Below are 27963 nucleotides of genomic sequence, written 5' to 3'. Positions count from 1 at the left end.
AAAGGGAAAGGGAAGGGAAAATTGGTGGGAAGGGAAAGCTGGTGGGAAGATCCTGAAGCAGGAAGGAGCTGGGTACAAAAGAGGAACTCAATAAATATTTGTTGCAAGAATGGATGAATGAATGAGCAGCGAAGGGCCGTGTGGTTGGAACGTGGTGTACACGTCAGAGCAGCAGGCACCAGATCATGCAGGGCGTTATGCGTCTAAAGAACCTACAAGCCACGATTATTATTTGTTATTTGGATCTGTCATCTGAGTTCTTTCATGAAGATGTTAGTATGTGAAATAGTACAGAAAAAAAATCTATAGTATAGGTAGAAAAAATGAGAAAGAGAAACACAAATCATGTTTTTAAATTGTGCTTTTTAAAAAACTTACAGCCAGAAAAATAATGAAAATCCAGTAATGTAAAGATTTCTTTGAGACCTAAAAAGTTTCATCTGTGTATGTTCATAGGCAGCAGGTCTGCTGGCTGAGCTCCTTTCAATGGCATGAGTTGAGGAATATTTTCTTACTTCTCTCACAGCATCTATCAGAGAAAAAGAGGGAATATTACTTTTGGCTTTTAAGAATGTAAGGCTATTATTAAAACGGGAAGCAGTTTTAGCACAACTGACCTAACTGTTAGATAGTGGACTTTAGCTAGGGGCTCTCTTTTTGTCTTTCCTCTACAATACATGGGAGGGTACCATGCTCCAAACAGATGATCTGTAAGTGGATACTGGTAAACTTTGAATGTTAACAGTATTTTGCTTTTTTATTAGTCATCTAGGACTTAGCATCACTGCACTGTCTAATCTCTAGCTACGTGGCAAACTATTATCCTTTACTTTTTTTTTTTTTTTTTTTTTGGCTGCGTTGGGTCTTTGCTGCTGCGCACGGGCTTTCTCTAGTTGTGGCGAGCGAGGGCTACTCTTTGTTGCAGTGCACAGGCTTCTCATTGTGGTGGCTTCTCTTGTTGCAGAGCACGGGCTCTAGGAAGTGGGCTTCGGTGTTGTGGCACGTGGGCTCGGTAGTTGTGGCTCACGGGCTTAGTTGCTCCGCAGCATGTGGATCTTCCCAGGCCAGGGCTCGAACCCATGTCCCCTGTGCTGGCAGGCGGATTCTTAACCACTGTGCCACCAGAGAAGTCCACTTTGTTAGTTTTTATGACTGAAAAATATTCTATTGTACAGATACACCACATTTGGTTTATCCATTCATAAGATGATTTGGATTTTCTCCACTTTTTGGCTATTAAGAATAATGCTGCCATGAACATTCATGTACAAGTTCTTGTACTGACATAAGTTTTCATTTCTCTTGGTATATACCTAGGAGTGGAATTGTTGGATCATATGGTAACTCTATGTTTAACTTTTTGAGGAACTGCCAAACTGTTTTCCAAAGCAGCTGTACCAGTTTACATTCCAACAAGCAGAGTATGATGGTTCCAATTTCTCCACATCTTCATCAACACTTGTTATTTTCTGTCTTTTTGATTATAACCATCCTAGTGGGTATGAAGTGCTATTTCATTGCAATGATAGTGAGTTTTCCAATTGATATTTTTATTTTCCATTTTCTTTAATTTCTTCCAGCAATGTTTCTGTAGCTTTCTGTGTTGCGATCTTGTACATCTTTTTATAAAGTTTTTTGGTAAGGTTTCTTGGTGTATTTGTAAAAGGAATTTTCAAAAAATTTCATTTTTGAATTATTGATTATAGCATAGAAATACACTTCATTTCTGTATATCGACCTTGTATTTTGTGATGCCACTATATTTCTTTGACACAGTAACCTTCTTGTAGATACTTTAGGATTTTCTAAATAAACAATCATGTCATCTGCAAATGACTGTTTTACTTTTAAATTTGCAGTCTTTATGCTTTCTAGTTTTTCTTGACATTATTATCCTGGTTAGAAAATCTATTACTTAATTGAATAAAAATAGTGAAAGTGAATATCCTTGCTTTGTTCCCGATATTATGGGGCTAACTTTCAACAACTGACTGAGGATGACGCTAGCTCTAGGTTTTTGTAGATGTTCTTCATCAGAATGATGAAGTTTCCTTCTTTTCCTAATTTGCTAATTAAAAAAAAGATTCGATGTTTGTATATATTGTAAAACACTACAAGTCTAGTTAACATCCATCATCATACACAGTTACAGAATTTTTTTTCTTGTCTCTTAGCAATTTTCAAATACGCAATATAGTATTACTAACAGTAGCCACCATGCTGTACATTACATCTCCATGACTTATTTATTTTATAACTGGAAGCTTGTATCTTTTGACTCCCTTTACCCCTTTTGCCCACCACCCACCCCTGACAACCACCAATCTGTTCTCTGCATCTATGAGCTTGATTTTATTTTTTTAAAGATTCCACATATGAGTGAGTTCATACAGTATTTGTCTTTCTCTGCCTGACTTATTTCACTTAGCATAATGCCCCAAGGTCCATTCATGTTGACACAACTGGCAAGATTTCATTCTTTTTCATGGCTTAGTTATTTCTCAGATTGCCTCAATATAGTAAGAGCATGCCAATCACTACAAAACAAGCAAAAGTAAAACAAACATAACTCATAAAAGTAATTCATAATACTGTGAAGATCATTACTCATTGGCAATTAAACAGGAATAATACTCCTGGATCCATTATGCAGAAATGCTAAAGATTAAGCACTATCAAAGAATAAATGTAAATAGTCATACAAACCCATTTGTAGAATGAATTGCTTGTATAATAATGAAGAGAACATGTATGAAAAGTGGGATGGGGGCAACATTAAGGGGAGGGTGTGACAAAGTCAATTTTCTATAAGGCACACAGAGTCTTTTTCTGGATCACTTGTGGAAGCTTTCAAATTCCCAAGATGCATTTGTGCTGACACTAAACATATTCTCCTGGGTTTCCTACTTCCTTTCTGCCTGTTCCAACGTGCTAAAACACACACAGGTGCACACACACTTTTCAGTTAGTATTGGCTCTAGGAATATTAACACTTTGTAATAATTACCTTATTAGACCAACAAGAAAAAAAATTCCAAAATAATAGATGAATTAAGCTTGAGTAATTCAAACCTACTGGGTTTACATTACTTACACCAGTGTTGTTCTAGTGGACGAGAACACTGGACTATGTACTTTACATACGTAACTGCATTTTATCCTTCCGACACTTCAGTGAAGTATGTGTTAACCCCCTGTCCTGAGACGGAAACACTGAGGCTTCACGGATAAGTTCCTATCTGACTGTCTTTACCATCCATGGCTAAAGCTCCTGCATTAACCATCCATGATGTTCCAAATCTCTGGGAATTAATTACTCCCTCTGCCCACAGATGTAGGCTCCAGCCAGCAGTCATGATTCTGCTCTGTGACCCTGCTCCTCGCCATAGCTTCTCAGATGAGGATTGGATACCTGGTGCTAGCTGATCAGATTTTTTCCCTTAGAATTGGAATTGGGATTCAGAAATGGCTAGTTAGGGATTTCCCTGGCGGTCCAGTGGTTAAGACTCTGCACTTCCAATGCAGGGGGCGTGGGTTCCATCCCTGGTAGGGGAACTAAGATCCCACATGCCTTGCTGTGCAGCACGGACAAAAAAAAAAAAAAAGGAAATGGCTAATTAATCCTTGCATATCGCTGGATTGACAAAACTTGGCAGCTGTATGGTACCTATTTTCTGACGTGGCAATAGAGTATCAGAGTCTGTAGAGATGTGAAGTAGACCCAGTGAGAAATGCAGGGACACGAAAAGGACACTTCAGTTCCTAGGAGTTTGGCTTCCTTCCTTCCCTGGGCTGCTGTGGAGCAACGCCGTATTTTACTTTAAGTTCCCCTTTCTTGCTCAAGTGAGCTGAAGTTCATTTCTGATATATGTAACCAAAAGAAGCTTGGCTAAAGTTCCCCTTCCTTATATGGATATGTGGCAGTTTTCAGTAGAAATTCTTGTGATAATTTTAGAGTTGGAAGGTCACAATACACTTCTAGAGCTAGCAAGAGCTGCAGGGATTATTTCCTCTCTCCCTTTATTTTGCAAATGGATAAACCAAACTCAGAGAGATGAAATGCCATTCCAAAGGTCATTTAGTTAGCTGGTGGCAAAGTTGGTACCTGTTTTCCTTATTGCTTTTTACTCGCTTGGTGTTATTTCTTCTGTGGCTGGAGATGCAATCAGTAACATTAATAACTTACCACGAGACAAATACATTTTGAAATGAGGCATAAACCCATTCATACCCTGATATAATTACCTACTCATACCTTCTCACACCAGTTAATTCTGGTTTATAAAGAGGATTCCACCCCAGAGGTTGGTAATATGGAATGTGAGAAACATTTTCTTATAAGACAGTGGCGCACGTGGTGGTTATGGCCCCTGTAAAACCTACCTAACCCACAACACAACTCTGAGGGAATTCTGAGGGAAAACACACTCTGCAATGGGTATCAAAAACGGAAGTGCCAAGAGGTAGCTGGGTGACCTCAGACAAGTTACTCAATCTCTCTGAGCTCGGCTACGCCTTCTAAAAACACATAGTAACTATTTCGATTCATGGAATTTCCAGTTTGATAAGAACCTTAAAGGTCTACTTTTAGAGAAAAGTCTTGTCTGGACGTCACAATGCCTCCACCAGCATCCGGGCAAATATAAAGGAGGTCTACCACCAAGGGACATGATCTGCACCCACGGCAAGAAGCTGAATCACCCTGGCATCAAGAGACAGATATTTTGCTCATCAGTGTCTCCTACTGAAAGACCTACAATCAAAAGGGGAAAGGATGGAAAAATCTGCACGTTTTTGAGACACCGAAACCCCAACCAAGTGGAAGAAGTTGACTGCATGCTGCCCACAAGCACGTGGACCCCAGACCGGTTGGAACCGGAACGTTGATGATGCTGACTCCCGATTACCTCACTGCCAACCAGTCAGAAGAACGTCCACGAGCTGATCATGCCCTCTTTGAACCATTACTATAAAACTCCTCACTACCCCCTCCAGGTCAGGACACACAGTTTTGAGGGCATTAGCGCACTGTGGCCCTCTTTGCCTGGCAAAGCAATAAAGTTCTTCTTTTCCACTCCAAAAAATAAGTCTACTTCTGACTTCTAATTTCTAAGGTACTGGTTATCATGAAAATGTCAAACATGCTGAAAAACTAGTACAACAAACATCCATATTCCACTATCTAGATTCAACAATTAACATTTTGCCACATTTGCTTTACTTGTTTTTTTTTAACCATTTGAAGGTAAGTTGTAACTATCATGACACTTCTAAATATTTCAGCATGCAACTCCTAAGCGTAAGGACATACTCCTATGTAACAGGTGTTGGTAAACTTTTTCTCTAAAGGCAAACAGTGAATGTTTTAGGCCACACCGTTTCTGTTTCAACTACTCCACTCTGCAGGTGTTCATGCATAGACAGTACATAAACAAATGGGCATGGTTATATTCTAATATAACTTTATTTACAAAAATAGGCATTTGGTCTGCGGGCTACAGGTTACTGACTTCTGCTTTATAATAATAAAATTGTTATCACAACTAAAGTTAACAGAAATTCCCTAACATTATCTAACAACCAGTCCGTGTTCAAATTTTTGCAGTAGTCCCTAAATATCTGTGCTGTTGTTGTTTTTCAACCAGGATCCAATCAAGATTCACAGCCTGCATCTAAAACTCTTTTTGAGGTCCTAGTGATTCTATTCCTGTTTGCCTCCCTAAGAGCTAAGTCCCTGGGTGCCTAGGACACCAAAATAACAAATGACTGTATAACTGGTAACTCTGAAAACTAGGCTATGCATCACTGCATTGAAATCTTAAAACAACAGGAAAGAGATTAAGAAGCACTGCACTCTGCTGCAATTTATGCTTGTGCGTATATAACAGTACTATCTATCAACTATTTATCAATATATCAGTTATCTACTCCACACACTATCAATATACTATGTAATATAAATTCAACTGTATAGTAATGGCAACACCAACTTAATTAATTAAAAATCAATGAATACATTAATAATAATATAAAAACTAGAGTTAAGCTTAGTCAAAGGAGGAATCTAATACTTACCTAGAAACAGAACAATCAATAGGACTATAATAGTAAGGAAAGCCTTGTTCCAGAAAGTTGCAATTTTACCCCAGACGCTAAATGAAAAAATCTTCTGCCATCTGTAAAGCAATATAATTACGTCAGTTGTAAAAAATCAAAGGGACATTTTGAGATACTTTCTAAATACTGAATTAACATTTTGGTAATTGTGCAGCAAGTGAAAAGAATTATAGAAATTTAATTTTTTATGTCATACCAGAGAATTACCAATTCTTATCAATAAGAATGTCTCATGAAATAAAGAACAACCTCTCAAATTTAATAATAATCTGGCATTTGATTATCTTCTGTCTGGTGGCTTAAATATTCTAAAGTAAAAATAACTTTTAAAGTAAATATACATGATCAAAACCTTAAAAAGGAATTCTTACAGTAAAATGTTAAATTGCTAATAGAAGTTATCACTTTATATCATTTCCCTAATCAGGATAGTAACTCAGAAATAACAAAGATCTATTGTTCTAACAATTAACAACATTTCAGGAGTAAGAGGTCCGACTCTGCACTACTTATTTTTATAATGAAAAAAAATACATGCACTTTCAACATCTACTCCAAGTAAAAAAGTTTCTCCTTTACCATAAGGAAATTTAAAAAATCATTGAGGTATTACACATACACAGTAAAGAGCAAAAATCTTAAATATGTAGCGTGAAAGGGAATTCCCTGGCGGTCCAGTGGTTAGGACTCTGAGCTTTCACTGCTGAGGGCCCGGGTTCAATTCCTGGTTGGGGAACTAAGATCCCACAAGCAGCGCAGCATGGCCCAAAGCAAAACAAAACAAACAAACAAACAAAATATATATATATAAACATTTATATATGTGTATATATAATATATGTATAGCTTGATGGACTTTTATGTGTGTATATACCCATGTAATTACCACCCAGATCAATATTTGAACATAGAGAAAGTGAAATAAAAAAAAAATGAAATAGTCTAGATGGAATGAACAGTATAAGCAAAGACACAGAGGTAAGAAAGCATGGATTATAAATGGCAAAGAGTGACAAAGTAATCCATCACGCAACTGAAAGGGTAACAAACTTTGCACAAGAGCATTTTAAATGAGTAACACATTAACTGAGTCCAAAGGAGACATATAAAGGTAATAAGCACTTAAGTAAATTTCAAATTCTTACAACTTAAAAAAAAAAAAGGTCTTACTTTATTATGCTTTGAAAACAACTCTAATAACCTTAAGTTTGGGGGAGACAGAGATTGATACCAATGCAGTTTCTTTTGCCTCTATGCTTCCATCCAAGGATGCTATTCAAATTTTACATTACAAAGATTTGTATTTTAAGAAAGAGAACATAAGTGGCAATACCCTGATCTAGGTCCAAATGTAAATTCACATTTCAAGTAAACTGACAGTATAAAAGGGAACACAAAAGAGACCCCCTACAGGGAACAATGAGCAGTTTATAATAAGGCTCCATTCAAGGAAACGCTAATAATAGCTACTATAGAGTCCTTACCAGACTTCCCTTCTAAACACTTGTACATGTTTTAGCTCATTTAATCTCCACAACCATCGTATGAGGTGGATACTAGTATTACCTCCATTTTACAGATGAGGAAACTGGCCAGAGATGGTAAATAAATTGCCCAGGAGCACACAGTAACTTGCAGAGTTGGGATATAAACCCAGGCAGTCTGATCTCTGAGATGTGTCTTTAACCAGTGGGTGTGTGAGAAAAAAGTAGACAGTCAAATTAAATGAAGACTGAAGACTTTTCCTTGAAGAGTATGGTGATTACACGTATGAAAGGTAAAAAAAGATGTGGATACACACGTTAAGGACATATTGTAAATTATCTGTGTGCATATATACCGTATTTTTCTTATGTATATTTGTCCATGAGGATATATTTATATAATGTATGTACATATACACAAATCTAACAAATAGATACTTGATCAGGATAGGAAAAAATTATATTTGGCAGGAAAAAAAAATCCATAATTTATGCACGATTTTGATGGAGAAGAGATCAACTGACAAAGAAAATTTTTTTGCAAATTCTTAAGCCTTATTTTTAAGTCAGATGTTTATAAATAACATCTTTCTCTTGAATATAGGATTCTACTGTTGCAAGTATTACCAAAAAGCTTAACAGGGTATTAGTAAGGATTTGAAACAAAATCAACAGGATAAGAGATAGGGTGATGGAACAGAAAAAGCACTAGACTGAAAGGCAGACTCCAGTCCAGAATTTGCCACAGATCAGCTAGATGACCTCAGTCAGGCCACTTTCCCATAGAATGAATGGGTTGAATAAAATCATCTCAAAGGCCGCTTCCTACATAACAATTCAATTTTTCCTTTTGTAAGAAAGAAAACAGTGATGGTACAGCTGATAGACAAAAACAGAAGTGAGTAGAAATCCAGGTAGGTAAGAAGCAAGCTAAAAGTTGTGGAAGACTACCGGACCCTGAGTCAAGATAAAAACTTTCTTAAGTCCCTTCCAGTAGAGGAATCTTACTAAGTTTCAGTGGGTTATCTCTAAGATCTCATTTATTTTCTTTTATGTGAACAAATGTCTTGCAACATTTTTATACAGGTGTATTTTATCATTCACTATCCAGTCCCGAGGTAAAACTGAACTCCTAATAAGTGGGTTATTACAGGGGTAAAGTGAGCCAAGGCTTCGATCGAAATAGTACTGAAAGACCTTCGAAGGTCCTTTACTAAGGAACTAATGCTAATGTATGGTTCTGATACTTTTCATATTTAGTACGTTTAATATATATTAATTCTGTGTGGGGAGAAAGTGGTAAAATTGCCATTAAACGAACACTAATGAATTATGTAAGGCCAAAACTAAGAATCATTTATTGGCTTAAGTTTCCAAATGGTCATTCCACTGCCCCACTGAAACATTTCTGCATCATGCTGTGCTGTAAACAGCATTTATGCATTTACTTTTATTTAAGTTCACTGCTGTAATTCAGGGCAATAAAACGAAGGTAAAAGCTAACGACAAGACAGGTGACAAAAGTATGACCACTGCTTTATTACATCTGCAATCAAAAGAACCGAAAAGACGAGGCCCTTCCTATAGAAGGGAGGTGGAAAAGTTATTTGTACATATAATAAAGTTTTATGTAATGTGATATTTTAATATGGTCATCATATATTACCTAATTGGTTTGTGAGTTTCTTTCTTTTTTTTTTTTTTTGCGGTACGCGGGCCTCTCACTGTTGTGGCCTCTCCCGTTGCGGAGCACAGGCTCCGGACGCGCAGGCTCAGCGGCCATGGCTCACGGGCCCAGCCGCTCCGCGGCATGTGGGATCTTCCCGGACCGGGACAGGGACACGAACCCGTGTCCCCTGCACCGGCAGGCGGACTCTCAACCACTGCGCCACCAGGGAAGCGCCTGTGAGTTTATTTCTAAACAGAGCCTTTTATATAAACAGCACTGAAACCTTTTTAATCTTAAGAAAACTTTTTCCGTTAACACACTAAACCGTCTAAAGAGCACATCATATATTTACTATTGTAACGCTTGGGAGGTTTCCTACCTCTGAGGAGGAATAAAAGGTAGACAGAAGATTAAAATGAGTCCTATTTCAGCGTAAAGAAAAGTTGCAACTGCCGTCCATTGAAGTGTCATTTTTTTCCCTTCACACCTAAATAGAGAAACACTTATTTCACCCTTTCCAAGAAAATTCGGGGCGCGAGGTTTCCGGCCAGGAGGTTTATGGGATCAGTCGTTCCCCTCAACGGGCGGCGCCCGGCAGAGACCCGGGGCGGGGAGTTGGGGGAGGGGAGGGAGTGGGTCGAGGGTGGGCCCGGAGGCCGGCGTCTGCACCTCCCCAGCGAGGCGTGCGGAACGGGCCAGGCGGCCTGAGCGGCACCGCGGACGTGCTTTCCGTCCAGCTTCGCGGCGTCAGCAGCCTAACGCCAGCCTCTGCTGAAGTCCGCGCCCGGGGGCCCTCCCGCTCAGCGAACGCGTCGGGGGGCAGAGCCCACCCCGCGGTCCCACCGCGGCGAGAGCGGCGCGACCCCGCGCTCCACGCCGCCTCGGGGCCTGCCGCCCCCAAGACGTCCCGCCCAGCCTTACCCCGCCTCAGGACGCCTGGCTCCTCGCGCTGCTCCGCGTCCGCCGACGCGTGGGACGTCACACGCCGCGGCGGGCGGAGGGGAGCGCGCCCCGCCCCCACCCGCGGTCCCACATGCTCCGTCTCCCAATTCCGGTCTCGGGGGCCGGTCCAATTCCGGTCTCGGGGGCCGGTCCCAGGCGACGTGCCAGGCGTGCTAACAAGATGCTTAGCAATAATTGTTTTCTAATTGATGGTGGATTAGAGGGTCCGATCCGCTGCTTGGGGTTCCCAAGTGCAACTTCTTCTGGGGAGCCGACTTAACATTTCTAATGAAGTGTGGCTTGCATGGGAGGGGTGAGCTTAACCGACGTTCTTAAAGGGCTTGCTGGGGTCCGGCGACAAGGAGTGGCGCCGGGGCGGGAGGGTTAGATAGGGTGCTGCACACTCAGTGAACGTGGTTAAAACACGCCTTTCCTGGTTTGTATTTTACCGTAGACACAGTTTCGTTGTCCAGAACAAGCTGGTTGTGCCGCAGTTTGTTCGGAGAATGTAGGAGGATAGGTAGCGTCCAACATACACTTCGTGTGACGTTTTCTACTCTTGTCCGTGGGCTGGGAAGAGGCAGTACACTTTCGGGTGATGTTTGGGGACTGACTGGAAAGGAGAACGACGTGGGTATGGGTATATTCTTTCAATTACTTTTTTCCAGGTTTTCAAATTGCGTGAAAACACTCAAAATTTTAAAGATTTCCCCCCAATATTAACAACGTATCAGGAATGCACATAAAAGTATTCTCCTGGAGACGATTATTTTGGGAAGATTAAACAAATGGTGCAAACAAGAGGTGGTTATTGAATATAAAAACATTTAAATCAGTGCTTTCTCTTATCACAAGTATACTTGATTACATAGAAAAGAGAAAAAGACAACATAAATTAACCATAAGGAACTTAAAAAAAAATCAAAGGCGTTTAGAACTCCTTGCCTTTCTACACTGGTTCCTTGAACGGCTGTGCACCTTACTTTAATTGTGCTGCTGTCCTCAGAACACTGGTGTAACAGTTAATTTACAAACGTAAAAATCACTAAGTTTTGACTATAGCTCCCTATTTGCTAATATACTACTCATATTTAATGAAAAAGCCAGTTATCTTTAAAGATCCGTTAATTGAAAAATGAAAGCACAGAATGTGCCTTAAAAAAATACAACATAGTGCTTATGTTAAAACGGATTTATTTAATATTCCCAAACTGTTGAATTAAGCAGTTTTAGATAATTGTCTCCTTATAACAGTTTTTATGTTGATAATATAGACCAATATCTTAATTACGGAACTGTTTTATCTTAACCTGAGATAATTTTTTTTGTGTGTGTGGCTGTGTTGGGTCTTGCGGGCCTTCTCTAGTTGCAGCGAGCAGGGGCTACTCTTCGTGTGGTGCACTTGCTTCTCGTTGCGGTGGCTTCTCTTGTTGCAGAGCACGGGCTCTAGGCCAGCGGGCTTCAGTAGTTGCAGCGTGTGGGCTCAGTAGTTGCGGCACACGGGCTCTAGAGCACAGGCTCAGTAGTTGTGGTACGTGGGCTTAGTTGCTCCGCGGCATGTGGGATCTTCCTGGACCAGGGCTCGAACCCGTGTCCCCTGCACTGGCAGGCAGATTCTTAACCACTGTGCCACCAGGGAAGTCCCTGAGATAATTCTTGCAGTGGCACATTCACCACCAACAAAATTCTCTTAGTGACATCCCCAAACCATGGAACTTTATTTTTTAACATTTTTTGTTTTTTTGGCTGTGCCACGCAGCTTTCAGGGGTCCTAGTTCCCCCACCAGGAATTGAACCTGCGCCCTTGGCAGGGAAAGCAGGGAGTCCTAAGCACTGGACCGCTAGGGAATTCCCTAAACCATGGAACTTTAAAGTTAAAATTATCATCAACTGCTGGGAAGCATAAAAATAACATTACTATTAACAGGGTATGAATATTAGGTTTTTAAATCAAAAATAAAACCTGGTTACTGTTCTCCAGGAAATAATATTTCAAATACACAGCTGTCCCTTGGAATCTGTGGGTCATTGGTTCTAGGACTCTTGTGGGTACCAAAATTTGTGGATGCTCAAGTCCCATATACAAAGTGTTCTAGCACCGAGGGCTGACTGTGTAAGCATCTCCAGATTAGCTACCAAATTTTTTATTTTTAAGATGTGGGGGACAGAAATTAACATCATTTTATGTACAGGTATATTTACCAAGCTCTCAATCTTCTAAAGATTTAGAAGGCTCGAAATGTAACAAATTTAATATCATTTAAAGAATTTCATGGAATCTTAGTTTTAAATTATAGAAAACATCACATCTAATTAACTTCTATTACATACAATTTAAAGAAATACCTTGAGATGTGTAATTCATGAATTAGGAAGTAGCAGTTTGATTTTCCAATTTGAACTTTTAATTTAAGCCCTGAATGCAATTCTATACAGAATTTCTTGTTCCTTTTCATTTTATACAGATGTTGGAATTTGTTCACACTTTTCTGCTCTTATTTTCATTTAAAACATACCTAATGTTAAAAAATAAATAAACAAATAAAAAAACATACCTAATGTTAACTTACAGATACCATGAGTCATACTTTTAGTATCAAAATAAAGTTTTATTTATTTAAAAATGTTAAAAACATGATTCCTTTAAGAAAAAAATTCTTACAGTTTTAAATCCATAATAGGATTCAGAGCAATGTCTGTCAACGTTTGAACCACCTGGGTTCTTCTTTAAAACTAAACTTTGGGTCCACCCTAGAGATTTACTGAATCAGAATCTCTGAGGATATGATCTAGGAATGACTTTTAAAAATTCTGTCAGGGCATTGTTTTTATACTAATGTTTGAGAGCAACTGATTCAAAGTGAAAACCAAGATGTGACCCTGGGTGGTTTCACTAAAGATAGAAAATAATTTAGGGAGTCCAGTCAATCCCATAATGGTCTGTAAGGTAATCTAAGACTGCTGATGTGCTTGACAAAGCATTAAATATTCTTTTTTCCTGCCTCGAAGTTATCTTTTCCATCATGTACATTAAATGTTGATGGAAACACATATAAGGAGTTCCAAGTTCAAGAGCAATGTCAACCCAGTCCCAGATGCATTTCAGTGGGGTTTCCTCATATCCAGCAAATATGGCCGGGTTGGCTAAGAGTCCTCTTGCAACCATCACACCTACAAATTAAAGCACATCACGTTTGTCCACACATTAAGAACTCATGGTTATGGGGTCAAACTCAATGAAACAAACTGAGAATATTCAAAAATAAAGTATTATTACAAGGTTTCACAATGCCCTTGTATTAGACTAATTCTTATTAAAGAATTCATTTTGATATTTTTAATAAACCAATTAAGTGTAAATGAACTCACATGACTTTTTTCTTATATTTTAAAGACTTCTACATTAAAAAATTAGTTTTCCGGATTTTTTTAAGAGTAAATCTGGATTGTCATAAATTGGATTTGCTTCAAGTTTATCTGCATTCTCTCATCCAGCAATAGGTATCACAGGGCTTGGTATGCCAAAGTTGAAGGGGATAATGAAACTGTATAGCAGTCTGGGGTTTCTTTGGCTCCTATGACCACTCTTGGATTCATGAATTCTATAGGCTCTAGTGGTCACTAACTGGATGAGATGGTGGCAGAGAATTAACTGAACTAGTTTACCCCAATTAAAATAATCTGTTGTTTCTAAGTAGAAGGATTAACATCATTTTAGTAAATTGCTTGGCTTAAATTGGTAAAACAGGAAAATATGGCTCCATATGAAAGAAAAAATAATGCAAATCACATTAACATTATTCTCCCACCCCCACTTTTTAATTTTTCTGCTAATTAAAAAACAAAAAAACTAAAGTAATTATTTCTTACCATCTGTCCCAGTAATATGCCACACATTTTCTGCTTCTTTTAAGCTTCTGATGTCTCCATTAGCAATTACAGGTATAGACATATTTTCCTTAATTATTTTAATGGCCTCATAGTGAACTGGCTGATGTCTTTCTTCAACAGTTCTTCCATGGACTGTAATCCAGGAAACCCCTGTCGCTTCAGCCTTTCGACAAAGATCTACAGTTCTTGTAAGGTCATCATGGATCCTATAATTTCAAAATCATATCTATCTTTTCACAGCACACAAATCTTAATGCTAACATCAATAAACTAAATAGAAAAATATTTCATCTGTTACATTATTTAGTTTAGCTATGCTATATCATATTATCACCACATGCTGCTATCAGTGAGGTTTTGTTCAGGAATCAGTTCCCATTCAAGACCCTGAATTTAGCTATTTCACTATCGACAACAATAGGATGACAAATAACTTTTACCCGGTGCTCCTCTCTTTTGGCTTTGATAACTGAAAGATTCATCAATGTACTATCACAGATGCATTGAAAGGTGCTATCTTAATATTTGCTGTGCATGCTCCAATCCGCAAGTGGGAGAATTATAATTTATCTTGAAATATGTTTTTAACCTGTCACCAAAAGACGAATTTTTAGTTTCTTTTCTTTTCACTGTGAAATGTTAGTGCAAATATCATTCCTATTTTCTACTCTTGGTATCAGCAATGTTTCTTAGCATTAGTTAATTAAATAGCACATGGAAAAAGTTGTTTCTCTTGGGAGAGAGTTTTTAATAATAAAGGGATATTTTAATTTTTCTTAAAAATATGAAGAAGAAATTGTTTTGGATTATAAATAAAAATTATGGTATCTATTCATTTACTAAATGTTTTGTTTAACATTTTCATATACTAGAGGCCTACTTACTAAGAGCAGACAGCTCCACACCTTCAGACAAAAGGAATATTCTTTTATTTCCTGAGTAATGGACTATCTTGTCAGTAGATTAAAATATTATCTTTACCTTATTTTAATAGATACGGAAAATCTGGGATTTTCCACTTGATTTCTTACTTGTTTCACCATGTCTCGAACAAGCTCTGGATTGTTTATTAAGCAAGCTCCATAACCCTCTGCCAAAGCCCACCTTCATAAAGTAAATACAACAACAAATAAATTGTTATCAGCTGGAAGAGAAGATACAATTCTAAAAGCACAGTAAGTGCATTTATTATTTCTCTACCTAGCCACCTGGAATGGAACCAGATTTTTAAGATTCATAGATCCAACACTTCTAAGTGTATCGAGATTAGGAAAACATGTTCCCAGATCAAGAAATACTTAGGGGAAATGGTTTTCACTGGCAAGTGAGAAAATTAAAGTTCATTTAACCAAAACAGATTTAAGTATTTGTAATTGCAATTACTTCAGGTTTTTTAAATTCCAAATTTGATGTTTATCGTACGTAACAAGAGGTTTTATGAATCTTAAGAGGAAAGATATTTTTGGCTTACAGCATTCCAATACCACTAAACAGCTTACTGAACTCTCCTAATGAGTATTCAAATATATCTAATCTGATTTGGATTATGATATACGTAAAACCTTGATTTTATTCTTTGAACACATTTTGAATTATTGACAGATAATCTAGTATAGTGCCAGGAAGGTAGGGATATTATCATCAAAATAAGTACATCCTATCAACACCCAGTTACTCAGACTCAACCCAATAACTATGGTATGGGAAGAAAAGGTAATTATAAGAAGGTTTTCTTAAAATTGAAATTAAGTAAGAGAAAACAAGTGATCTCCCAAATCATAGAATCATAGTGTTTAGAGCAAGTATGTCTGACACAGCAGTAAAAATACATTTTAGGGATTGCCATAAACATCAGTCTCACGTAATTACTTATGGATGAGGTTCAAGGCAGATCCACACATAAAAAAAATTCTAGTGGGGAGGTGAGACAAAAACTTGTCAAGGGTCTATATACTGTTGTAGCCATCAGAAAATATCTTTGCATGTATGTTTCTAAATAATATTTCCTTATTTTTTCTTGCTTCTTATTTAGAGCCCAAGTTCTTTATCTCTATTTTCCTTACTTTTTAATTTTTGGAATACCAGAATGATAGTTTACCATGTTCACATAGTTTTTCCTAATCTTTTCCAAAATTCTTCCAACTTCTTTGAGCTTTACCTCTGAGGACAACCACAGTTAATGTCTATTCCATTCGCATAAGGACAGACTATACGAGCAGCATCAGACAAAATTCTTGCATCATTAGCAGCAAACTGAACAATCAATGGGCAATCACCTGATAAAACAAATAGCTCAACATTAAAATTCACAGAAACACACACACACGCACACGAGATACCAAATTCTAATGTCTGTACAGGATAAAGTAACAATAACTATTTTTAGCCTAAGAAGCATCTGTTCAAACAAAATAGCATTAAAATAATTTAAAATATTTTAAATTACATGCAATTTAGATTTGGTACAAATTCAAATAGTAAAAAATTTGATAAAATGAAAAGTACAACACTCTTGCCAAACAGACCCCTTTCCCAAAGGTGGGAATTAGCTTACTGCATTCTAGAACAATTTTATGAATACCTATAAAATTTAAGCAAATGTGAACATTCTATGTACGTTGCTATCCATTATTGTGTTTTCCCCCGGATGTATCTGGGACCTGTATTCAGACCTATTTTCCTCTTTTTAGTGGCGTATTCCACTGTGATGGATGGAGCATAGATTATTTTTCACTTGCGGCTCTTGCAAACAATGCTGCGATGAAGATACTCCATATACATGCTTTTGTGAGTATATTCATGAAGTAAATTCCTAGGAGTACAACTGCTGGGTGGGCATCTAACATTTTGAAAGATATTACAAAATCTTCTTTCAAGAGTTTACCAATATAGATATACACCAGTGTGGATGACAGTTCTGATTTCCTTACAACTTATCCTACACTGTATACCCAACAGCATATTTTTTTATTTGTAGCCTCTCTCTACATATTCTTTGCGTAGTTCTCTATGGACAATTTTTCTTTTAGTTGCTCCTTTTTTCTTATTATTTAAATTAAAAAAATAAAACAAAGAAATTAGCTCTGCTATCTATCATAAACATCAAAAATATTATAAATATTTTCCCCAGTTTTTCATTTGTCTTTGAGAATATCTGTGCTCTTTTTTTATATATAAAAGTCTAAATTTTAACGTAGCCAAATGGATCAGAGCTTTCCTAGGTTTTAAAGGACACATTTTTCTCATCTTTGGGTGTTATAAATTCTGAATAGATGTATTTTAACTTTTCTGAAGTTTTTTTTGAGGACTATCTGTATCAGATTCACTGGGTGTTTACCAAAATGCAGATTTCTGGGTATCGCTCTAGTTCTACTGACTCAGAATTTCTATGGCAATCCACTGATTTACAGGATTATCTAAGGGATAGGAGAATTTGCTTTTTCCTGAGGATGTAGGTAGGGTGCTTTCTCCTTTGTAAGAGAGTTATAAAATTTCAATCTAGCAACCATTTATTGGTCAAATATATTTTCAATGCTGTGCTAGAAGCTGAGGATACAAATCAACAAGAAAGAATTCCAACCCTCAAGAAGCCCATAGTCTAGTGGGAGAGACAGGCATGTGAGGAGGAAATAACAGTACAGTAGGATTAAGTACAACAAAAAGCCAGGGCTTACGAGACAGGATGTGAATGGAGGGTGATTAGGCAAGTTCCTTGGTCACAGTTTTAGAGCATTAAGAAGCATGAACTGTCCTTTCCCAGGGGAATAGGGATGTGGGGAGAGGCCTAAGAAGGACATTCTAGGTAGAGAAGTGTGAGAGGTTAGGGCATGTTCAGGGACTTAAAATAACTTAGTATTTTGAAGAGTAAAGTTGGTGGGCCATGGAGAGAAACTAATGGAAGATAAAGCTGCAGAACACGTATTCAGAGGCCAGATCGTGAAGAACTTTCTATATTATCCACACGTGCTGGAATTTTACTCTTTAGATCAGTGGCTCTCAATCTTTAACAAGCTCAGAATCACCTGGAGGGCTTTTTAAAACACAGACTGCCCGACACATACCCAGAGTTTCAGATTCAGTAGGCCTGTGGTGGAGTCTGGAATTTCCATTTCTAACAAGTTTTCAGATAATGCTGATGTTAACTGGTCTGGGAAATCACACTTTGAGAACCACTGTTTTAGGTGATGAGAGGTCTAAGGAAGATTGTGAGCAGGGAGAAGAAGTGATCAAATTTACATTTTAGAGAGGTCACTTGGGGCTGTCTGGAGGGTAGTTTGGAATGGGATAAGACTGGAGGCAGTGAGATAGGAATCTAACCCAATAGTCTAGGTGAGAGAATGGGGCTGACTAAAACTTTGATATAATATCCATAGTTTACAAGGTACTGAATAAAAACATATTTTAAAAAACTTATAAAAACCATAAGAAACTGAAAGATTTTGAAATAAAATCTCCGAATTATGTTGTTTCTGATTAGACAAGAGTGTTGAGTTTTGTTGCTTTGTTTTTAAAGTTTTACAAAGGCAGCAAACTCTAGCTTTCACATACCTTGGTTTGTGGTAAATTCACTGTCTCTGGCTTTTATAGATCTGACAAAATCAGCAGCAACTATCATTGGCGTATAGCACAGATCGCAACTGTATTTTCTTACCAGTGTTCTAAAAGCCAACCTGAGAGCATATAAAACTTTAATTAGGCATTTAGAAAGCACCATAATCAGAGTTTAGTTTAGTTAATTATTAAATATTTATTATTTATTAGAGAAAAGTTCTGCCTATGGGAAAGTGCAGTAGATGTACTCTTCCCTATTCCTCCTGCTTAGCATAACTAAGAGCTCTGGATATCATATACAAAACAAACGTAAGGAAACTCTGAAAGGTGGTGAGAAGAGAGCAGGCAGGCTAGTGACCTCGGGCAGGACCTAAGGAACGACAATGATAAGTTCCCTGGGTTTTCTTGTTGCCTCAAATATCCCAGGTTTGAAGCTGAAGAAGGTGGCAACCTGGAAATAGCAATGGGTGCAGACAAAAACAGCCCCAGCAAAAGCCTGCTCTCTAGCCAAAGCACCAAGAAAGGGGCAGCCTAGCAAGCTTTTAAATAATAATGGCTCTATTCCAGCCCAACACCAGAGAAATAACTGTGGCCCTCCCCTCCACAAGCGAAGGTCCAGTGGGGAGCTTACACCTGTACCGTTCCAAAGCTGTCACAAAGTTCTCCAACACCCCTCCACGGTGGTGTTAGAGAAGGCCAGGTAGGGAGCTGGGACTTTAATCCCTGCCGGCCAGTAACAAGGAGGGTGTCAGCGGAGACCATGTGGGGAGCCTGGAATTCCACACCAACCCTGCAGCAGTGAGGTGCCCTTCTCCCTTCCTCCGGGAGTTGTGTTAGAGAATGCTTAGTGAAGAGCCAGGGCTTTCATCATTGCCCAGCAGTTACCAGGCCACCCCCTGCACGGGCAGCTGGAACTCTCACCCCTGCTCAGCAGTAATGAGGAGCCTCGTGCCCCCGGGGGTGTCAAAGGAGACCAAGTGGAAAACCTAGGCTTCGACCTCCACCTGAGAGTAATGAGGTGGTGCTTTCTCATCCTTCCCCTGCTGTGGTGGTGTTAGAAAAAGCTAGTTAAAACAGAAGTTTCAATATTCAGAATCAATCACTGTAATCCATCATATTAACAGGCTGAAGAAAAAAAATCACATGATTGTATCAACTGATGCAGAAAAAGCACTGGACAAAACAGCATTCATGATTTAAAAAAAAAAGCCTCTCAGGAAAACAGGAAAAGAGGGAACTTTCTCAACCTGATGAAGAACATCCACAAAAAATTCTACACTTAATATTTTATTAGGATCTTTATATATATTTTCCGTAACGTCTTATGGAAAAACCCAAATGAACTTTTTGGCCAACCCAATTACAGGTGAAAGAATACATTCCCCCCAGATCAAGAACAAGGGAAAGATGTCTGCTCTCATCACTCTTATTCAGTACAGTGCTGCAACTTCTAGTCAGTGCAATAAGGCATGAAAAAGAAACAAAAGGCATCTGATGGAAAGGAGGAAGTAAAACTCTCTCTATTTGCAGATGACATGATTGTCTACTTAGATAATCCTAAGGAATTTGTAAGAGGGACGTCCTAGAACCAATAAGTAAACATAGCAAGTTCACATAATGTAAGGTCAACACACAAAAAGCAATTTTACTTCTGTACACCAGCAGTGAACACATGGACACTGAAATTAAAAGTACAATAACTGGGGCCTCCCTGGTGGCGCAAGTGGTTGAGAGTCCGCCTGCCGATGCAGGGGATACGGGTTCGTGCCCCGGTCTGGGAGGATCCCATATGCCGCGGAGCGGCTGGGCCCGTGAGCCATGGCCGCTGAGCCTGCGCGTCCGGAGCCTGCGCGTCCGGAGCCTGTGCTCCGCAACGGGGGAGGCCACAACAGTGAGAGGCCCGCATACCGCAAAAAAAAAAAAAAAAAAAGTACAATAACTGAGTGTAAGCCTTACAAAATATGTACAGAAAATGTACGCTGAAAACCATACGACACTGATGAAAGAAATCAAAGAAGATCTAAATAAATGGAGACATACCGTGTTCATGAGGAGACTCAACACAGTAGGGAATTCAGTTCTCCCCAAATTGATATGCATTTTTCATACAATTCTTATGGAAAATCCAGCAGGATTTTTTTTTTTTTTTTTTTTTTTTTTTTTGCGGTACGCGGGCCTCTCACTGCCGTGGCCTCTCCCGTTGCGGAGCACAGGCTCTGGACGCGCGGGCTCAGCAGCCATGGCTCACGGGCCCAGCCACTCCACGACATGTGGGATCTTCCCGGACCGGGGCATGAAACCACGTCCCCTGCATCAGCAGGCAGACCCCCAACCACTGCGCCACCAGGGAAGCCCAGGATTTTTTTGTAGGTAGAGAAAAGATCATCCTAAAAGTTATTTGGAAAGGCAAAGGAACTAGAATAGCTAAAACAATTTTGAAAAAGAAAAGTGGGATTTATTAAGTTTACTTAATTTCAGGGTATTATATAGCTACAGTAATCAAGACTGTATGGTATTGGTAGAGGGACAGACACATAGATCAATGGATTAGAACAGAGAATGCAGAAAAAGAACCATACGAACATGCTCAACTGAGTTTTGATGAAGATGCAAAAGTAATTCAATAGTGGAAAGATATCCTTTTCAACAAATAGTACTGGAGTAATTAGACATCCACAGGCAAAAACAAACAAACAAACCTCAGCCTAAGTCTCACACTTACACAGAAATTAATTAAAAATTATGAACTTAAATGTAAACCATAAACTAAAAGACTTTTAGAAAAAACATAGGACAAAATCTTTAATATCTAGAGCTACATAAAAATTTCTTATACTTGACAACAAAAGCACAATTTGCAAAAGGAAAAATTGATAAAATGGACTTCATCATTAAATAAAAACTTTTGCTCTGCCAAAGACCCTGTTAAGAGGATGAAAAGACAAGCTACATGCTGGGAGAACACATATGCAAGCCACATATCTGACAAGAGTAGTATCTAGTATAGAGAATTCTCAAAACTCCAGAGTAAACACAACAGTAACAACAAAAAACCAAACAATCTGATTCAAAAATGGGCAAAGGGCTAGAAGAGACATTGTGCCGAAGAAGATATACAAATAGCCAATGAGCACATGAAAAGATGCTCAACATCACTAGAAAAATACAAATAAAAACCACAATGAGATAATTCACATCCATTAGGATGGCTATTAAAACAACAACAAAAAAACCCTGGAAGACAACAAGTGTTGATGAGAATGCTGAGAGACTAAACTCTTGTGTACTGCTGGTAGGAATATAAAATGGTGTAGCTGCTATGGAAAATAGCAGGGCAATTCCTCAAAAATTAAAAATAGATTTGTCATATGATCTAGCAATTCCACCTCTGGGCATATACCACAAAGAAAGAAAGCAAGGTCTCAAAAGATATTTATATATCCATGTTCACAGAAGCATTATTCCCAAGAGTCAAAAGATGGAAGCAACTCAAGCTGGGATGAATGGATAAACAAAATGTAGTATACACATACAATGGAATATTATTCAGCCTTAAAAAGGAAGGAAATTCTGATACATGGTACAACATGGATGAACCCTGAGGATATTATGCTCGGTGAAATAAGCCAGTCTCAAACAGACAAATACTGTCTGACCACTTAGATCATACACATACCAGGCAGTTGGCAGCGTGAGGACTCAAGCCCGGACCCTGATCCCAAAGCTAGGCGTTTGAAGATCCCATGTGGTGGTGGGGCTCTTACTTTTAAGAAGTCAGAGCATAAAAAGGAAATCACACCTAAGCTCATTAACCATTTAACAATACTTACTTTGAATATCGCACCATTGGGGCGCAGACTTTTACCAGCTGTCCAGAATGAAGCATTTCTATTGGATCTTTTTTTCTTTCTTGACATGCTGTGGTTTGCATGCAGTCACTCTTGATGAATACGGATTTGTCTCAAATCTGAAAAAGATAATCAGTTTGCGTAGAGAAAAGGCACTTTCACTTGATGAATCCCATCATTCTTACAATTTCAATTGCCAAGAACACGTATTTTTCATCAGGTTTTGCATGCTTAGGAATCTTCTTAGCTTCTTTTCACAGTATCGAATAGGATACTACTGAATTCTGCCTCTATTTATAAATCACAGATAGTTTTCAGCACACTGTGCAATTATGACATTTATATTCTGTACAAATTACCCTTGTTCAAATCAAACACTAACAGTTTTGAATTCTATACTTAACCCACTATTGTAACGTTTTCTGCTCAAATTCATAAATGCTCAGGATGTGGAAAACCACAAGATATCTTCCTAGAATACATATTACGACTTTCCATGTTACTTTTTAGATTTTCCATTTTACTTTGTTTGGCATTGATTAACCAACAAATGTGATTTGAATCATTTCATATATAGTACTGTGTATGTCTGGCACTTTGAAATACCTTGTTTTATCCAGGAAAGTTAAATGGCAGTAACAGAACAACTTTAAGTAGTCAGCATTTCAAAAGATGTACTGGTTTATTTATTTATTTATCTAACATCTTTATTGGAGTATAATTGCTTTACAATGGTGTGTTAGTTTCTGCTGTATAACAAAGTGAATCAGCTATACGTATACATATATCCCCATATCCCCTCTCTCCCATCCTCCCTATCCCACCCATCTAGGTGGTCACAAAACAACGAGCTGATCTCCCCGTATATAAGAATATGTTTATCCTTATTCTCAAATCCTATTCTTTTTATTTGAATGAGAAGGCAAACAAACCTTTAATTATTATTTTTAAGGATTTAAATGTTTCATGAACATCGTTTCATGAAAATCTCAATTGTAATCACATAATTGCATAGTAAATCACTATTATACCCAAAGAGGGACAAGTGATTAAATTAGGTAATTCCTGTCTTTTATAGTTGCTCTACTGTACTTAAAATCCTATCATTTCATAGTGTTGGCTGCTTTCAATATTCCAATTTTGGCCTTACCAACTTAAAAACAAATATGGGCCAACTTCAGAAAGGTCTAATTGCTCCACATGCAACTTTCTGTTTGGCTAATCCTGAAAGTACTGTTATAACCTAAATACAAACCAATAATTTCAATTTCCTTAGGTAGAATGTACAGGTGGAATAAGATAAGCTAGTTTTACTGATCACTGTTCATCACTTTATCACTGTTACTGTTTGACTGAATAAAGATTTAGAGAGTTACTAGCTTATTTTTTTAAACAAAAATTCATGATTAGATAGAAAGATGTAAGCCACCTACATAGGTAAAGTATAAAGCAAAAGAAAGGTAGTTGCCTTTTCATGAATCAAACCTGTCTCATCTCCCTTGCATTCCAGATCCCGGTTATGCCATCACCATCCATCCCTACGCACTCAAGTCAGAAACTTGGGGTTTGTCCTTCACTGTCCATCTCCTGCAGGTGTGTCAACTAAGTGGTACCTTTAATCAAACCTTGAGCCCATTTTCACTGGCTCACAGTCTCTGTATTCATAATCCCCCTTCCTGATGACTCTGATAATCTTCTCGGAATCCCAGTTGATCTTATTTTTATTCATTCAACAAATATCAAGTTTCTGCTACATGTTGGGAACACAGATGAAAATATATTTTCTGTGTCCTTGAGAATGTATTAGAAAACTTACACAGTGATGCTAATACACACACTCAAACACAATTTAAGCACTGTAGAAATAACTGTCTAGAGAAGTGAGGGAAGTCAACAATGGATGAAGGAAATCTTGAGCTGACACTACGTGGGAGATGGGAAGTGTCCAGTTACAGAGAACATGTAAAAAGCCACAGCAGCATGAAAATGCTTGATGTTTTCAGGGAACCATTAACAACAGTTCAGCACCGCTTGAGTTGTAACTAGACTAGAAAGGGCATGAGAGGGCCTATACGCCAGGTTAAGATATTTTAGATTTTAAACTGTAGGGCCTTGGTTCTCAGCCATTTTTCCTCCTCTATGGGTGATTTTTACATATGCACTCAACATGTTAACTTGTGCAAATGACATACTTCCACGGGCATATATTTTTGTGTAAGTTGTTTGTCTCTCCTTGTATACTAGTTTTAATTGAAAAATTTTAGCAGAGAAATGACATGGTCAGATTTCTGATTCAGAAAGATTTCAATGGAGGGGTTAGGGCTGTTGGTAAAATATCAGTAAGGAGGCCACTGTAGTAGACAAGCCGTGTGTAGTAAGTATCTGACCTGGGACTCCAGGAATGACGATAGAGGAAAGGGAACACATTTAGGAGCTATTTAGAAATAAAAATAAACTAGCAAGACATTTAGGAGGTGGAAATCACCTGATGACAGCACGTGCTGTGTAATAAAAAAGAATTCTAGGATGATGTGTACACTTTTGGCTTTAGAGACTGGGCAGATGGCCATTCCAATCAATGAGACAGAGAACCAGAAGGAGGAACAGGCTTTGGGAGGGAAACGAGTCCACGCTTGGGTACATTGAAGTTGAGGTGCTCAGGGGATTTCCAGGTGGTGATGCCTCATAACTGGTTATATAGATATGGTACTAAAGAAAAAGCTAGAGACATGTCTTTAACCTTTAGGTAATATGTTGAAACTAAAAACATGGACAAAGTACTTATGGATGCCATGTCTTGTAGAAATCCTTAGAAGCACCAACATTTAAGTAAAAGGGGGAAAAAAAAGAAGGTAAAGGAGACAGAGAGATGAACTCTGGAGCTGGGAGGAATAAATCTGAAACGTGATATTCAAAAGAGAGGGAACAGTATTACGAAGGAGGGAGGGGATAAACATCTTAAACATCACAGAAGAGTTAGGTAAAGACTAAAAAGTGTCCAATGGCAACTAGGTCATTGTGACTTTAGCAAGAATAATTTCACTCTTATTCATTCTTTTGTTGTTGTTAAAATAATTTTTATTGTTCTTCCTGCTGGTTATGCAGGCAGCCACAAGTGGTGCATACATGAGAGCTTTCCCTTCATGACTCCACTTTAAATGAAGTTTTCTTTATTTTCACATTTCCCTCTTTTGATCAAGATCTTTCCTCAAAAGCATTGCTGATCAAGAGTCAGCTTGTCCATATTTAGTGGTTTCTGTCCCTTGGTACCAGGAAGGGCGTTTCCTGGTTGTCATGTCCCATGTCAGAGGGAAAGTGCATAGCGATTGGAAACCACTGAAGCCACATTTGAGTAACAAGGAGGAGCATGAAGAAGAACACAGGAATTTCCCATCTAAAGTCTACATTCCATCTAGGTTGTAAGCACTGGAAGTGCGGTCATCTTGAAGCACTGAGCTAGAGTCACCCTATTGAGTAAGCTGTTTCTACAAACGTTTAACAGGCAACAAGTACAGAGCTTAAAAATAATTATGCAAAAACAGTAATTATGCAAGGCAGAGTTAAAAGTAATATGACAAGTCCAGTTTGTATGATGGTAGCCAGCTAAATAGATCAAAAGACCATAGAGTATCAAGGGGAATTTGTTGTAACCAGTGCACTTGTTCCCTGATCTTGTGTAACTGAATTTCTACCTCTCCAGAGGTATTTATCCATGTGCAACAGGTGGTACTCAATTCATTCTTGTAGTCCCAGTACATGGCACGAATAAGGCCTCCCTTAATACATATTTGCTGAATGAATAAATCAGTAGTTCTTAATCTTGGTTGTACATTAGAATGATCTGGTGAGACTTTAGGAGGCAGGATGCCCAGACCATACCCCAGAGCAATTACATGTGAATCTCTGGGCGTAGGATGCAAGCATCAGTGGTTGTTAAAGCTCTCCAGGTGATTTTAATGGGCAGCCAAGCTTGAGAATAAACAAATCCACATCCTCCAAAGCACCTGGTAATACTGTTTGTTTAAATGGGTTTCTACCTACCTATTAGCTCCTTTGGGATAAGACAGGGATTGAGTCTAATGTTTGTACACTCATGCTGGTACATATAGTAGAGACTCAAAACTCTTCATTGAATGAATGAATATTATGTAACTTTTCTAAAAATTTTCAATGTAAAAGCCAGGGAAGGAAAAACAATCCATAATTCAAAGATAATGCTTATTCATCATTAATATTCACAAATTATTGAAGTCAAATTTTGTGTATTATAGATAATGAAACCTAATGTGAATCTCAGCACACTGCCCTTGGCAATTTGTGAGACCTCCATTCAGAACATTCAATCCTATTCAAACCGTGATTGAAATCAAACAAAGTATATTAGGGGAGAACCTCTGTGACAAAGAGAAAGCATAATGCAGTGTAGTGAGACATACTTGCTTGAGTTGTTACGAGCATCTAATATGTTCGAAAGGCATTTGGCACAGCTAAGTACTACTATCACATTCTCGAAAATCCGTTAGCTGAATCAAGAAAAACTTTAGCTCTGGCACTAGGAAAAATAGGTTCCCTGCATACATACTTACTGTACATGAAGGAAAAGTTAACCTTTCTTTTTACGTTAGAAATGCTTAACCTTCTTGCACACGTGTGGTTGACCTGTTAACTTACTAGTATTTATCGTGGGAGAAATACAGGTGAATACTGCCGATGTTAACAGCGGAGAAGATATATCGGGAACTAACCTGATGATTTTACAGCTCCAATGCTGTTAGCTGAGAGATAGAAAATCCATCAATTTGTGACAAGGAAAAGTCCGGCGTCGCTCAGGACACGTGGCTGAAACTAATCGGTAGAAAAAGCCTAAGGTCACTGTCTCATGGGAGGGTAGGCAGAGACTGAGTCCCACTTATCTATTCCTGGTTCAGTCTTCCTACTTAACCGACTCTCGGCTCTCCCTAATTCTCCCCACTTTCATCCCTGGCAACTTTCCTCCCCAAGCTTTTCCCGCCTGCCTTTATCCCAAGAACGCGAAGCAAGGGATGTGATAGATACAGGTGGGTAGCTATTAACGCCCGCCAGCTGTGCTTGTGGCGTGCACACGAAGCTACCGGAAACCTCCGTTCTCTTCTAGTGCTTCCATCGAGAGGTCCCATTCTCAGGTTAAATACTTCCTTTAGAGGTGAGCGCTGCCGCCACGTTCCGGCGCTCACCTGCTCTTCCGCCCAGGGAACGCCGCCAGCCCCAGGAGTGCGGCGGGAGACGGAAGAAAGCGCCGGCCCCACGACCTCAGCTTCCCTGGTGCGCTGGGCCCTCGGCGCCCACCTACTCTGGGGCCCGCGCCGCTCCCAGCCAGGGCCGGCCCACCAGCTGCAGCAGAGTGGAATCTCCAGGACAGCCGGGAGCCGCGGGCTGGGCGGAGCTAGCGGCGCCGGCATTTTGCGTCATGACCTGGGCGGGG

The 27963-nt window shown here is 38.8% G+C and overlaps 2 protein-coding genes across 5 annotated transcripts in view; both read right to left on the bottom strand.

The window, feature by feature from the left end:
* The window catches only part of LOC132495973 (B-cell receptor-associated protein 29), a 41551-nt gene extending 31254 nt beyond the window's left edge, over positions 1-10297 (bottom strand). Inside the window, exons 1-4 of one of the 3 annotated variants that reach the window (XM_060108076.1) lie at positions 10192-10297; positions 9650-9757; positions 6076-6176; positions 379-529 (exon numbers count right to left, since the gene is read on the bottom strand). In XM_060108076.1, coding sequence (XP_059964059.1) covers positions 379-529; positions 6076-6176; positions 9650-9741 — 344 coding nt within the window. In that variant the 5' untranslated portion in view covers positions 9742-9757; positions 10192-10297. Of the gene's footprint in view, positions 1-378; positions 530-6075; positions 6177-9649; positions 9758-9939; positions 10154-10191 lie in introns of those variants that run through there. The other 2 variants (XM_060108077.1, XM_060108078.1) reach the window with 2 other exon arrangements.
* A 2553-nt stretch (positions 10298-12850) lies between these two features.
* DUS4L (dihydrouridine synthase 4 like) lies at positions 12851-27907 on the bottom strand. Of its 2 annotated transcripts, XM_060108074.1 has the most exons (8): positions 27716-27907; positions 27248-27347; positions 22485-22621; positions 18652-18773; positions 16262-16379; positions 15085-15207; positions 14083-14309; positions 12851-13383 (listed from the first exon to the last, which is right to left on the bottom strand). In XM_060108074.1, exons 3-8 carry the CDS (start codon positions 22583-22585, stop codon positions 13124-13126), a joined length of 951 nt encoding a protein of 316 aa, XP_059964057.1. In that variant the 5' UTR covers positions 22586-22621; positions 27248-27347; positions 27716-27907; the 3' UTR covers positions 12851-13123. The 2 variants fall into 2 exon arrangements, with proteins under 2 accessions (XP_059964057.1, XP_059964058.1); XM_060108075.1 differs by lacking the exon at positions 27248-27347.
* Positions 27908-27963: the final 56 nt, after the last annotated feature.

Source organism: Mesoplodon densirostris, chromosome 9 (genome assembly GCF_025265405.1).
Source record: "Mesoplodon densirostris isolate mMesDen1 chromosome 9, mMesDen1 primary haplotype, whole genome shotgun sequence".
Classification (NCBI taxonomy): Eukaryota; Metazoa; Chordata; class Mammalia; order Artiodactyla; family Ziphiidae; genus Mesoplodon; species Mesoplodon densirostris.
Note: the sequence above shows the minus strand (reverse complement) of the source record. Positions and strands in the feature narration are given on the sequence as shown.